A 12,204-nucleotide genomic window follows, 5' to 3' on the forward strand; every position below is an offset into this window, starting at 1 on the left:
CAGCACTCACAGCCCTCTGGGGCAGAGAAGTCCAAAGATTCACAACCCTCTGAGTGAAGAAATTCCTCCTCATCTCAGTCTTAAATGGCCTACCTCTTAGCCTGAGACAATGCCCCCTAGTTCTAGGCATTCCAGCCAAGGGAAACAACCTTGGGAAACAGCATTTACCCTGTCAATCCCCTTCAGAATCTTGTATGTTTCAATGAGAGCACCTCTCATTCTTCTAAACTCCAGAGAGTATGGGCCCATTCTACTCGATCTCTCCTCATAGGACAGCCCTATCATCCCAGGAATCGATCTAGTGAACCTTTGTTGGACCGTATATCCTTCCTTAGATAAGGAGACCAAAACTGTGCACAGTACTCCAGGTGTGGTCTCACCAAGGCCCTGTACAATTGTAGCAAGACTTCCTTACTCTTATACTCCAACCCCTTTGCAATAAAGGCCAACATGCCATTTGCCTTCCTTATTGATTGCTGTACCTGCATGATCACTTTCTGTGTTTCTTGCATGAGGACACCCAAATCTCTCTCAACACCAACATTTGAAAGTTTCTCACCATTTAAAAAATATTCTGTTTTTCTATTCTTCCTACCAGTGAATAACCTCACATTTCCCTACATTATACTCCATCTGCCACCTTACTGCCCACTCACTTAGTCTATCTATATCCCTTTGCAGACTCTTTGGCCTAGAAATTCGCTATCGCCGCGCCAGGTCTTTAGCGCCCGAAATTTTGCGCTTGCCCAGATTCCCGTAGCGCCCGCCTGAAATTCAGTTGCGGCGCCCCAAGACGGAGGCGGGCGCTATTGCAGGGTTTGGCCGCCTCGCTTGGGGCGATGAAAGTCAATTGCAGGCGTTCAGCTGCCGCTGCGGCACCCGATGCGGTGCGGCAGGCTGGGGTACTGCAGGCCTCCTCCTTCTCTTAATGAGGAGCTGCCTGCAGCCGTGAGATCGCCGCTTGATTCCCCCGGCAAATGAGCCCGGCACCACGGAGAAGTGCCGGGCTCGCGGGAGTCAGACACCAATGCCGCGGGGGGGTGGTGCAGGAGTCCGGGGAGGGAGGTGCGGCCAGGCGGCCGCCGGGAAAGCGGCCGACCGCCCCTCCACCTTTATGCGCCGGCCTCTCGGAGCTGCAAGGCCCCGTTTTTCAAACGCTGTTTGCGGCCGCCACGGGCGAGGCGGCCGCAGCTGAATTTGGCCCTCGGCACGGAATCGCATTGGAACCGGGGCGCTGCGCACACCGATGACATCATCAGTGCCGGCGCAGTGCTACCGGCTAACGCCGATGTTAGGGACCAACTGAATTTCGGACGCTAAAAAACTTCCGGCGCAAACCACTCTTTAGCCAATAAGTGGGCGCAAACGTGACTGAATTTCTAGGCCTCTGTGTTCTCCAAACAGCTTACTGTCCCACCTAGCTTTGTATCATCAGCAAACTTGGATTATCGTAAAAGCTATGCTTTTGGGTCTTCAGCCTCCAATAAAAACAGGTGTGCTTCTTATGAAAACAATGCACCTTTAAGATGAAGGCCAGTGCCACCCAAGTGACTTTGAATTAAGGTGACTGTTAGGACTGTGATCCTTTTTGTTATGATACAACGCACAGGTTGTATCTTCATTTCCCTCTCCACCAGCATTGGCGCTGGGAGTGTGACTGCCCGCGGAACTAACCCTTGGGAATTTTGACGGGTCAGTCTCATTTCGACACCTTCAATGGGCTCCTGTCCTAGGAGTTCTCCCCAGAGTGAGAAATGGTTGTCGCTGCAGGATTCTAATGCTTCAAGGCACTATCTCAGAAGTTTTCCATTAGCTGCTTCCAAGCAGCGAGGGAAATGCCACTGGTAGGGGACATTATAGAATCATACAGCACAGGAGGAGGCCATTCGACCCATCGTGCCTGCGTTGGTTCTTTCCCCACAGCCCTGGATTTTTTTTCTTTTTCAAAATATATCCAATTCCCTTTTGAAAATTAATATTTCACCACCCTTTCAGGCATTGCATTCCAGGTGGAAGGTACCTCTTTACTCAAGTTACTGCCATAATCATTTAACATTCCCGACACGTCTCTCGTCACCTAGTCAGGCTGGACGCCAGTTGAACGCTGGTGTCAGTCTTGTCCAGTGTTACTGAGGCGGGAATGACCCAACATATCACCTTCGATTTCGCTTCGCTTCATTTAAATACCCAGCATGGATCTGAAAATTCCCGCTCCGGTACCACCGGCAAAAGAATGGAAATCCAGGAGATATTCCCACCCGGCGTTTCTTAAATTGTCTTTCAGAAAAATCCAACGTGATCTAAATTCAATGTCACACCAGACTAAATTTACAAGTTTAGAGCAACGTTTGAGAATCTGTGAAAATGACTGTACCTTCAGCATTGGAAATGTAGGTGTAAAGGGTTTGAACCTGGTTGTCCAGGTAGGAGACCTGGCAGGTGTAAACTGTCCCATTCTGAACAGGCTGCACTGCCTCCAAATAGCTGGAAACGTCGAAGAGGCCTCCTGGCCGTGGCTGAGTATCATTGCGGATCTCCGTTCCAATTTCGTTGCCGTTCACAAACCACTTGATGCTCAGCTCCTTGGAGTGAAAGCCGCCAGTGTTACAGGCAAGCCTGAGGGAAACCGATGACTCTTTTCCAAACAGGGTGGGGACAATCTGCGGAGGATCGAGAGAAGCTTTGGGACAGACGAGAGAAAGGTTTATATCGGTTTTAAATGAAAATGAATCAGTTTTTATTCAATTCCGGGTTTAATAATTTTCTCGATTTTATTGGACATTGTCGTATTCATTCAATTTACCTTGATCTTGTTCAACTGTTTTTCTCCAACCTATTTACATTGTAATGTTTGGCCATTTTTTCCCGACCCTAGTTCGCATTGTAATACAGGGGTTTACTTGTGAAGGGGAATGCACATGAGTGCAAAGTCAGAGCCGTTTCTCCCGGGTTTCCGCCGAAGTTACGACGACAGAACCCCTCTGAAATTCTACCCCCTTGTTTGGAAACTCGGACAGGGGAAGTTCCTAGCTCTGCTGGGATCAGTCACTGTTTCACATGTCTGAGAATCCCAACACTGCCCAGTGTAAAATCAACAGGCGCCTTATTGTGCAGAGTTCATACGCGGTATTTGTCGGTATTGTTTTATGCGTGAGTTTTTACCCAATTCGTTATATCTAGCACCGGTGAAATGTACAACAAGCCGCTTAATGTGTGTTATATTTTTGATCGAGTTAAACTAGACACATAGATATGATCGATATATCCTGAATAAATGCAGATCCATTGAGAATTACTCGGGTTAATTCACTAATTCCAGTCTCACATCAATCTCATACCGAGTGCCCAGACTTGTTATGTCCATGGAATAATATTGGTCAATATATTGATGATGGCCAGCTCTTGGCCGGGGGAGGTTGGCCGGACGCCCGGGGGAGGTTGGCCGGACGCCCGGGGGAGGTTGGCCGGACGCCCGGGTCCAGCAGAGACGGGGAGCAACGCCTCATCCCGTCCTCAGCCGCCGCCCTTCCCTTTCCTGAGACCCATTCTGTTGTGGAGCTGCCGGACTGAGTTAACTTACCTCCCGACCCATCAAACCGGCTCAGAGTGAAGGGCCGGGAAGGATATTTAACTCTGAATAATATGGGAGCTCATACCCGGTATAGTAATGTCGCTGTTTCTATATAAACTGCCCTCTATCCCCTTCTGGATAGTGGCAGTGTGCCCAGGAGGGGAGTTTATACAGAAACAGTGACAGAGTTTAGTACATGATCTCCCTTCTGGGGTACTAAGCTTGTGGAAGGAGTGGGGATGTTGGGCCGAATAGACTTTTTATTTCTATGTTTATTTTTTTACACTGCTTTCCTGTTTTACTCAGATTCGATGGGTTGTTGAGGCAGAGCACGTTGACCGGCAGAGCAAGATCCCGAGGAACGGATGTGGCACCGGTAACAGGAATTCATTCCCATTCCTCTGTCAGAGGAACAGGCGCAGCGCCGACAGCAGTGAACCAATCTGGAAATCACACTGTAGGATCCGAGTGAAAGAATTGCTCATCTGAAATGCCTTCCTTTACTATTGCGGCAGGTTTACCACTGCTTAAAGTCAACGAGTTCATATCTTTCTCGACCCTTCCATTCTCTGCAATATAGCATCCATCTCGAACTTTCCTACGCTCACCTGAGACGCATCGTTGCCAAACAATTACACTCCCATCTCTCCTACCATTCCCTGCCCGAGACCTCACACTGAGGCTTCTACAGCATCAAACCATGCTGGTTGAAGTAAGGAATAAAGTTGTATGTAACAGACCACGGCTGGCTCTCCCCCAACCTCTCCATTGCCTCCAACAATGTTGACCCCACCATCCTCTAACCGCTGTGTATATCCATAGCATTGCTCTCACAGCGTCCTAATCCTACTTGTCACATCATTGAGGTTATATTGTCACCAGCCGCTTCTTTTCGCGTGTCTGCACAGTCACTTCTGCTTATCCCTGTACTCGATGCTTGGTATCTTTACCTTCATTTATATGCTATCCCCCCTCCCTTGATCCCAAAGCCGTCACCACCTCTCCAGCCGCCTTTCTGATTTTAAGATATGGACCTCCAGCTAGATGTCAGTAAAACTGAATACAAGTCATCTTCAGTTCTTATGAACCCCTGCACACCATCAACCTGCCCAGCGGCCCCGTCGGGTCAAGCCAAGAAATGTGGAGCCTTGGTGTACAGCTCAATTCCAAGCTCAGTATTTGACCCAACACCCGAGTGAGACCATGACAGCTCTAATTCTGCACGCCTCTGCCCGAGCCTCTCCCTCTCTGCTGCCCGAGCCTCTCCCTCTCTGCTGCCCGAGCCTCTCCCTCTCTGCTGCCCGAGCCTCGTTAACGTTACTACCCCGAGTTTCTCCAATGAACTAAAACCCGTCCAAAGCACGGCCATCTGGGTCCCCACCCTCACACTCACCACCCTGTCCCTGCCCAGGTCCATTGACTCCCCATACTCCAGCCAATTGACTTTCAAATCCTCATCCTTGCCTTCAAATCCCTCAAATTGTGAGAGCAATGCCATGGATATACACATCCCATTTCGGCGATGCCCAACCGGCTGCACGTTCCTACAAGCACCGCCTCCCCCCCACCCCCACCACTGGCCCAACTCCGGCCTGCTCCCTGTTTTCCGATGCCCCATCACTGGTCACCCTTTCATTCCCCTGGAACTCTTTCTCCGGCACCTACAACCTTTATTACAACTCATGCCCTGCCTTCAAAAGCCTCTTCCCTCCCCCCCTTCCTGCTCACAATCTACTCTTTGCCCAGTGTCCCGAAAAGAGCGGCGAGGCGTCTCTCTGCATGTGGGGAGCGCGACAGAAATGCAAGTTAATGTTGCTCAAATAGCCGAAGGAATGAGAGATTCCGAGTACACTGGTAACCCATAATAAGTACATGGGATAAAGTTAGTAGGTTGAATACATTTTACAAATGGGTTGGTACCGGTAATCCAACAGTTGAAACCGTGCACTCCGGTATTATTCACCAATCTGTTCGCTATTTTACCAATAAACCCTTTGCTTATTAATGCTGCACAGTTGGATTTCAAACCCTCGGTGGCCGTTCTCTCTAAAGCGCACTAGACTCAGAACTCAGGAGCATGGCCAGCCGATGGCCACTTCAAAGTAATTTGGTTTGCTGATGAAATCTTACATCAAAATCGAAAAGGTCATGAGCAATTTCAAAGCATCATAAAACTGACGAGTTTCTGGTCTTCCTGTAAACGGCAAAACACAAGCTGGGCGAGTAATAAATATATCCTGTTTGTTTCACGGTTTAACAACCAGCTACCGCACAGACCTTTCTCCTCTCCTAAAATCACACAGCCCGGTTGAGGTGAGGCAAGAAATCCCGAGAGAAACGGAGGCAGAAAAAGCGTCTTCTTGTGTAATGGGTAGCGGTCCGAGAAATGAAGAAAGCGGCTCAAGTGCCCAAATAAACAGACACACGAGAGCTGGATTCCCAGCCTTAGCCCTTATATCAGTCAGCATGGTTCAAGTATCTGAAGATGAATTCTCTTCCCGCTGGGAGGTGGCGCGCATTCTAGCTCATGCTGAACACCAGATTTCACCAACTCCGGCTGAGACTGACTGCTGCAACTCCCTTTGTAGGAAAAGGTTGGGCCCCTCCATTCAATGAGACCCGGATCACTTCTCCCTGTACTTGCTGAGACAGATCTTCGTTTCAAAATTATTTTATTTAATATTCTGGGAATGTTTCCGATTATATGGACATTAAATCCAGTTCAAAATTAGGAGCAACACTTTAGTCAGATTATGGGAGCGAAAAGCGGGCAAAACCTCAATCGCAGTGTAAAAAAAACAAGTTAATATCTCCGTTAAAATAACCAATAGAGGAATTTGATGTAAATGTGCCAAGTGTTGATGAAATATTACAGACCGGTTAACCTGATAAAACCGGCAATTATAGCATAAAATAAACCAGGTAATCCATCGGTTAAATAACTGATAGGAGAATGTAATACATACCATATCATACCATAATATCCCACTATCTTAAAAAAAAATCTCAACAAACACTTGCAGATTTGTTCACTTCTCTTTTGCTGATTGTATGAGTTGTGGGAATACTTTCAGTCGGATTTGTATTGATTAGAGATTTGCTTGTATTTTTGAAGAGCTGGAGAGGGTTGGGGATATCACACCGCGGGTGTCCGGGTGGAACACAATATATTGAATAAAAAGCAGAGAATTGGGGGGCTGGGAAATCCCTTATTACTTGGATTCAAATAATTAAAAACCGACCGTCAATATTTAAAAATCGGTGAATTTATCGGAGAAAGTCGGTAAGAATTGAACTTGGGGAGGACTGGGGTGTATAAAATTATGAGGGGCCTAGATAGAGTGGATTGGAAGGACCTATTTCCCTTAGCAGAAGGGCCAACAACCAGGGGGCATAGATTTAAGGTAATTGGTTGGAGGTTTAGAGGGGATTTGAGGAGAAATGTTTTCACCCAGAGGGTGGTGGGAGGTCTGGAACTCACTGCCTGGAAGGGTGGTAGAGGCAGAGACCCTCATTAAAAAAGTACTTGGATATGCACTTGAAGTGCCATAACCTACAGGGCTACGGACCAAGAGCTGGGAAGTGGGATTAGGCTGGATAACTCCTCGTGGGTCGGCGCGGACACCATGGGCCGAAATGGCCTCCTTCTGTGCCGTAAATTTCTATGATTCTATGATTGCACATTACACGGGGTAGTTCACCTGAGTTAAAAGGGGCCAGATTCCACCCTGAAGCAAACAGAAAGTCGTCTCCGCCGTGGGGTTTTAGCGGGAGCTGCAGGTGCGGGGCCGGGGGCCGGGGATTTAATGGACAGCGACCCGCCATCAGGTGTCTGCCCACACAGAAATCCTTCAGCTCCGGGGCGCTGGCACTGCACCGGGAGCTCGGGCCGGACACACATAATTTCGATAAAATCCAGGGTTTCTTGTTTTACTGCAGAGGGTCGCCGCGGTAGTTAAAAATCTCCTTTTGTTGAGACCTTTGCAGCCCAGGAGAAGAACAATTTACGGAGTAACGGACTGTGGAATAGCTGAGTTATAACAGTCTGTAACTTCCCCCTCTTTAATCTCACACCAATACTTATTGAGTGAGATGATCCCAGTCTCAATGACAGAAATACGTGGATCCCATGTCTCAGTTTGGCCTCACCGGCTCTGTGGGTCAGGACTCCCTCCTGGACACACACCACGCCTGGGCAGTTCGGGACGTCCCGAGCGAGCTGGTGCCAGCGCCGGCCAGTGATTCCAGTGTAAGTTTAGAGCATTGCCACGGCTCTATTCATCTCCCTCTCACTAACTTGTAAAGTCGGCGAGAACGGATCAGGACGAGCCTCCAGTGACGGGGCGAGCTGCAGCTACACGGGACATCTTCAGCCAGAGGATTAAATGTGACACTCACCGGTTACCAGGAGCCTTGAGCCGGTCCCATTCCCCACTTGGCCCGCGTGGTTCACTCGGCAGTAATAAAGGCCCGAGTCCGAGGTGCCCACATTCAGGAGGTGAAAGGCGGCGCTGGCTTTATTCACAATTTCAAATTGATGCCTGCTGTCACCCTTTGCCTCCAGGAATCTGCGCTCGCCCTCCCTCCACCAGTGCACTTGGACACTTGCTTTATCCTTGGCAAACGGGAAGGTGCAATACAAGCTCACATTGTCACCTTTGATCCGGTTCAGGCTGTCGGGGAACTGACGCACACGCAGCACGGGATTCCCGGTAACTGTAGAGAAAGAAAGATTTACATTGATATAAAAAAACCACAAGATGCTGGAAAAGTTCAGCAGGTCAGGCAGCAACTATACAGAGAGAAACAGAGTTACCATTTCAAGTCACAAGGATTACATTGGATATACGGCCCAGAAACCGGCCATTCGGCCCAACCAGTCCATGCCTCATTTATGTTCCACTCGAGCCTCCTCCCATCTTCCTCATCTAACTCTCTCAGCAGAACCCTCTATTCCCTTCTCCCTCACATGCTTGTCTAGCCTCCCCTTAAATGAGTCGATATTATTCGCTTGACCTTTCATCAGAGCTGGCAAAGGTTGGAGACTTATATTGCGCCTTTCACCTCAGGACGTCCCGAAACCCTTTACATCCAAATGATCAGGGCACCACGGAGAGAGAATGACATACACAAGAGACAGGAGGAATCTGTAAAGGGGAGGAGGAAATAAAGGAAGCAAGAGGCAAACCAAACCAACTAAGATTCGTTAATAATAGCTGATTATTGAAAGGATAAGTTTTCCATTGTGGTGAGAGGGGGTGACCCACCTGCGGAGACCAGTGCCAGGATCAGCAGCGACTGCAGTGTGGTTCTGGAGGACATGCCGAGCGAGTGAGCGCAGCTGGCTTTGGAGAGCAGGTCCCCCCCGGCCCGGGGAAGCTCCTCGCCGGGAACTGCGGTTTGCACAGAGCGCCTGGCCCCGCTCGCTACCTGTCTGCTCTGCAGATGGAGCAGCGGCTACACAAAGAGTGCGCTGACAAACTGCCACAGCTCCCCGCAAGATAAAAGCGGAAATATTATCAGAGGTTCAATCACCAACGCCCCCCTCCCCTCCCCTCCCTCCGCCTTGCCCGCCCGCCGAGTCTGCACAGCCTCGACTACCTGCTAATACGCAGAAGGAAAGCGCTGCTTTCCGGTGATGCTGACTGCCCCAGATCCCATACCGTGTGACATTGTCCTGCTCCTGGGGTCCCGCCACCTCGCCAGCATCAGATGCTCCTGCCCTGGTGGAGATCCCAGCCACCCGTCCCTCTAAGTGAAGCCCCGAGCTATCCACAGACCAGGGAGCGGGAGCAACGCCAGGGAGTTTCCCCGGGAGCTTTCCTCCTGACTCCCAACAGCTGAAGGAGCCGGTCCCAGTGTCCCAGTCCCGGCGCCCTGTGTCTGGCTGACCCACCACCACTTCCATGACCTGCTTCAGAAAAGTCCCAAACATCCACACAAAAATAAAGAAATCTCATCGCCCTTCTGCCCACATTTCGGGATTTGAGTCGAGGAGTTTGATGTTTTACTCTGTGTTCTGGCTCCACGGCCAGCTCCCCAAACAAAGACAACAGTTCCCCACCGGGAGAGCTGACTGCCCCCATCCCCACACACCCCTCTCAGGCTCTGACTCAGAGTGACCCCTCCTCGGGCTCTCACTCAGGGTGGAACCCCTGTACTCACTCAGAGTGACCCACCTCACACTCAGAGTGACAACCCTCAGGCTGTCACTCAGGGTGACTCCCCCTCAGGCTCTCATTCAGGGTGACTCCCCCTCAGGCTCTCACTCAGGGTGACCCCCCCTCTCTCAGGGTGACTCAGCCTCAGGCTCTCACTCAGGGTGACCCCCCCTTGGGCTCTCACTCAGGGTGAACCCCTCACTCTGGGTGACCTCCCCCCCCACCAGGGCTCTCAGTCAAAAACCTGCTCACTGATGCACAGTTTGGGTTCTGCCAAGACCACTCAGCTCCCGATCTCATTACAGCCTTGGTCCAAACATGGACAAAGGAGCTGAATTCCAGAGGCGAGGGGAGTGTAACAGCCCTTGACATCAAGGCAGCATTTGGCTGAGTCTGGCATCAAGGAGCCCTAGTAAAACTGAAGTCAATGGGAATCAGGGGGAAAACGCTCCACTGGCTGGAGTCATACCTAGCACAAAGGAAGATGGTTGTGGTGGTTGAAGGTCAATCATCACAGCCCCAGGACATCGCTGCAGGAGTTCCTCAGGGCAGTGTCCTAGGCCCAACCATCTTCAGCTGCTTCATCAATGAACTTCCCTCCAAAATAAGGTCAGAAATGGGGATGTTCGCTGATGACTGCACAGTCTTCAGTGCCATTCACAACTCCTCAGATGATGAAGCAGTCCATGCCCGCATGCAACAAGACCTGGATGACGTTCAGGCTCGGGCTGATAAGTGGCAGGTAACATTTGTGCCACAGAAGTGCCAAGCGAGATTCTAGCCACCTCCCCTTGACATTCAATGGCATTACCATCAACGAATCTCCCACCATCAACATCTTGGGGGGTCACCATTGACCAGAAATGTAACTGGACCAGTCACATAAATACTGTGGCAACAAGAGCAGGTCAGAGGCTGGGTATTCTGTGGCGAGTGTCTCACCTCCTGACTCCCCTAAGCCTTTCCACCATCTACAAGGTACAAGTCAGGAGTGTGATGGAATACTCTCCACTTGCATGGATGAGTGCAGTTCCGAGAACACTCAAGAAGCTCAACAACATCCAGGACAAAGCAACCCGTTTGATTGGCACCCCATCCACCACCTTAAATATTCACTCCCTCCACCACAGGCGTACCGTGGCTACAGTGTGTACTATCTACAAGATGCACTGCAGCAACTTGCCAAGGCTTCTTTGGCAGCACCTCCCAAACCTATGACCTCTTTCACCTAGAAGGACAAGGGCAGCAGGCGCATGGGAACACCACCACCTCCAAGTTCCCCTCCAAGTCACACACCATCCTGACCTAGAAGTATATCGCCGTTCCTTCATCGTCGCTGGGTCAAAATCCAGGTACTCCCTCCCTAACAGCACTGTGGGAATATCTTCACCACAAGGACTGCAGTGGTTCAAGAAAGCGGCTCACCACCTTCTCAAGGGCAATTAGGGATGGGCAATAAATGCTGGCCTTGCCAGCGATGCCCAGATCCCATAAAAACAAATGAAAAAAAAGTCAGGGTGACCCCCCCATTGTAGCTATAAGACACTGCACATGCTGGGCCCTCAGATTCCCGGATGACTCTCCCAGCCTTACTTGATGGGACTTTCCTGGGTCACCGAGCACCGTATCTCCAGCGGGGCCTGTCAATATTGGTTTGTTAAAGAGAATGGACTGGATTTTGCAGTGAATATAATGGAGAGGCTAACAGCACCCACCGTTATTTATGCGCAAATTGGACAGCAACTTCCAGCGAGTGTACATGCACAGTTAAACATGGAAATCCGGAAGTTGCTGTCCGAGATGTGATGTTGCTCTGCAAGCTTCCAGAAAATGGCATCTGGCCGTCTGACTCACCATTCAAAAGAATTGAATGGCCTGAAGTTCGTGTATTGTCATCGTAGATACGGACTAAACTCACCAAGAAAAGTTAGGCCCTGCCCATTCCAGTCTAAGTACCCTTTTAACAGTGTGGGAAGTTTTAATTGTGGTAAGCTTGGAGACAGAGCTGGGTCCACATCACGGAAGACCTCTCCTGGTCCCTCAACACCTCCTCTCTGGTGAAGAAGGCCCAGCAGCGGCTTTATTTCTTGAGGAGGCTGAAGGGATGTAATCTGTCACCCCCGATCCTCTCTAACTTCTACCGCTGCACTATAGAGAGCATCCTGACAAACTGTATCACGGTATGGTACGGCAGCTGTAGCTCCCACGACCGGAAAGCCCTGCAGCGGGTAGTCAAAACTGCCCAATGCATTACCGGCACCCGGCTACCGACCATAGAACATATATATCAGCAACGCTGCCTACGGAGGGCACGGTCCATCATCAAAGACCCTACCCACCCCAGCCACAGTCTGTTCGCCCTCCTACCATCTGGAAGACGCTACAGATGCATTCGCACCCGTACGGCCAGATTTAGGAACAGTTTCTTTCCCAGGGCTGTCATCCTACTGAACTCCACAAATAAACACTAAA

The 12,204-nt window shown here is 50.2% G+C and overlaps 1 protein-coding gene across 1 annotated transcript in view; it reads right to left on the minus strand.

Moving 5' to 3' along the window:
- The window catches only part of LOC147116315 (tapasin-related protein-like), a 57,604-nt gene extending 48,514 nt beyond the window's left edge, over positions 1 to 9,090 (minus strand). The window contains exons 1-3 of the mRNA XM_085991180.1: positions 8,839 to 9,090; positions 7,970 to 8,287; positions 2,375 to 2,680 (exon numbers count right to left, since the gene is read on the minus strand). Coding sequence (XP_085847306.1) covers positions 2,375 to 2,680; positions 7,970 to 8,287; positions 8,839 to 8,893 — 679 coding nt within the window. The 5' untranslated portion in view covers positions 8,894 to 9,090. The remainder of the gene's footprint in view (positions 1 to 2,374; positions 2,681 to 7,969; positions 8,288 to 8,838) is intronic.
- Between the last annotated feature and the right edge of the window lie 3,114 nt (positions 9,091 to 12,204).

Source organism: Somniosus microcephalus, chromosome 6 (assembly GCF_052327205.1).
Source record: "Somniosus microcephalus isolate GS21.2 chromosome 6, FLI_Smic_1.0, whole genome shotgun sequence".
Classification (NCBI taxonomy): Eukaryota; Metazoa; Chordata; class Chondrichthyes; order Squaliformes; family Somniosidae; genus Somniosus; species Somniosus microcephalus.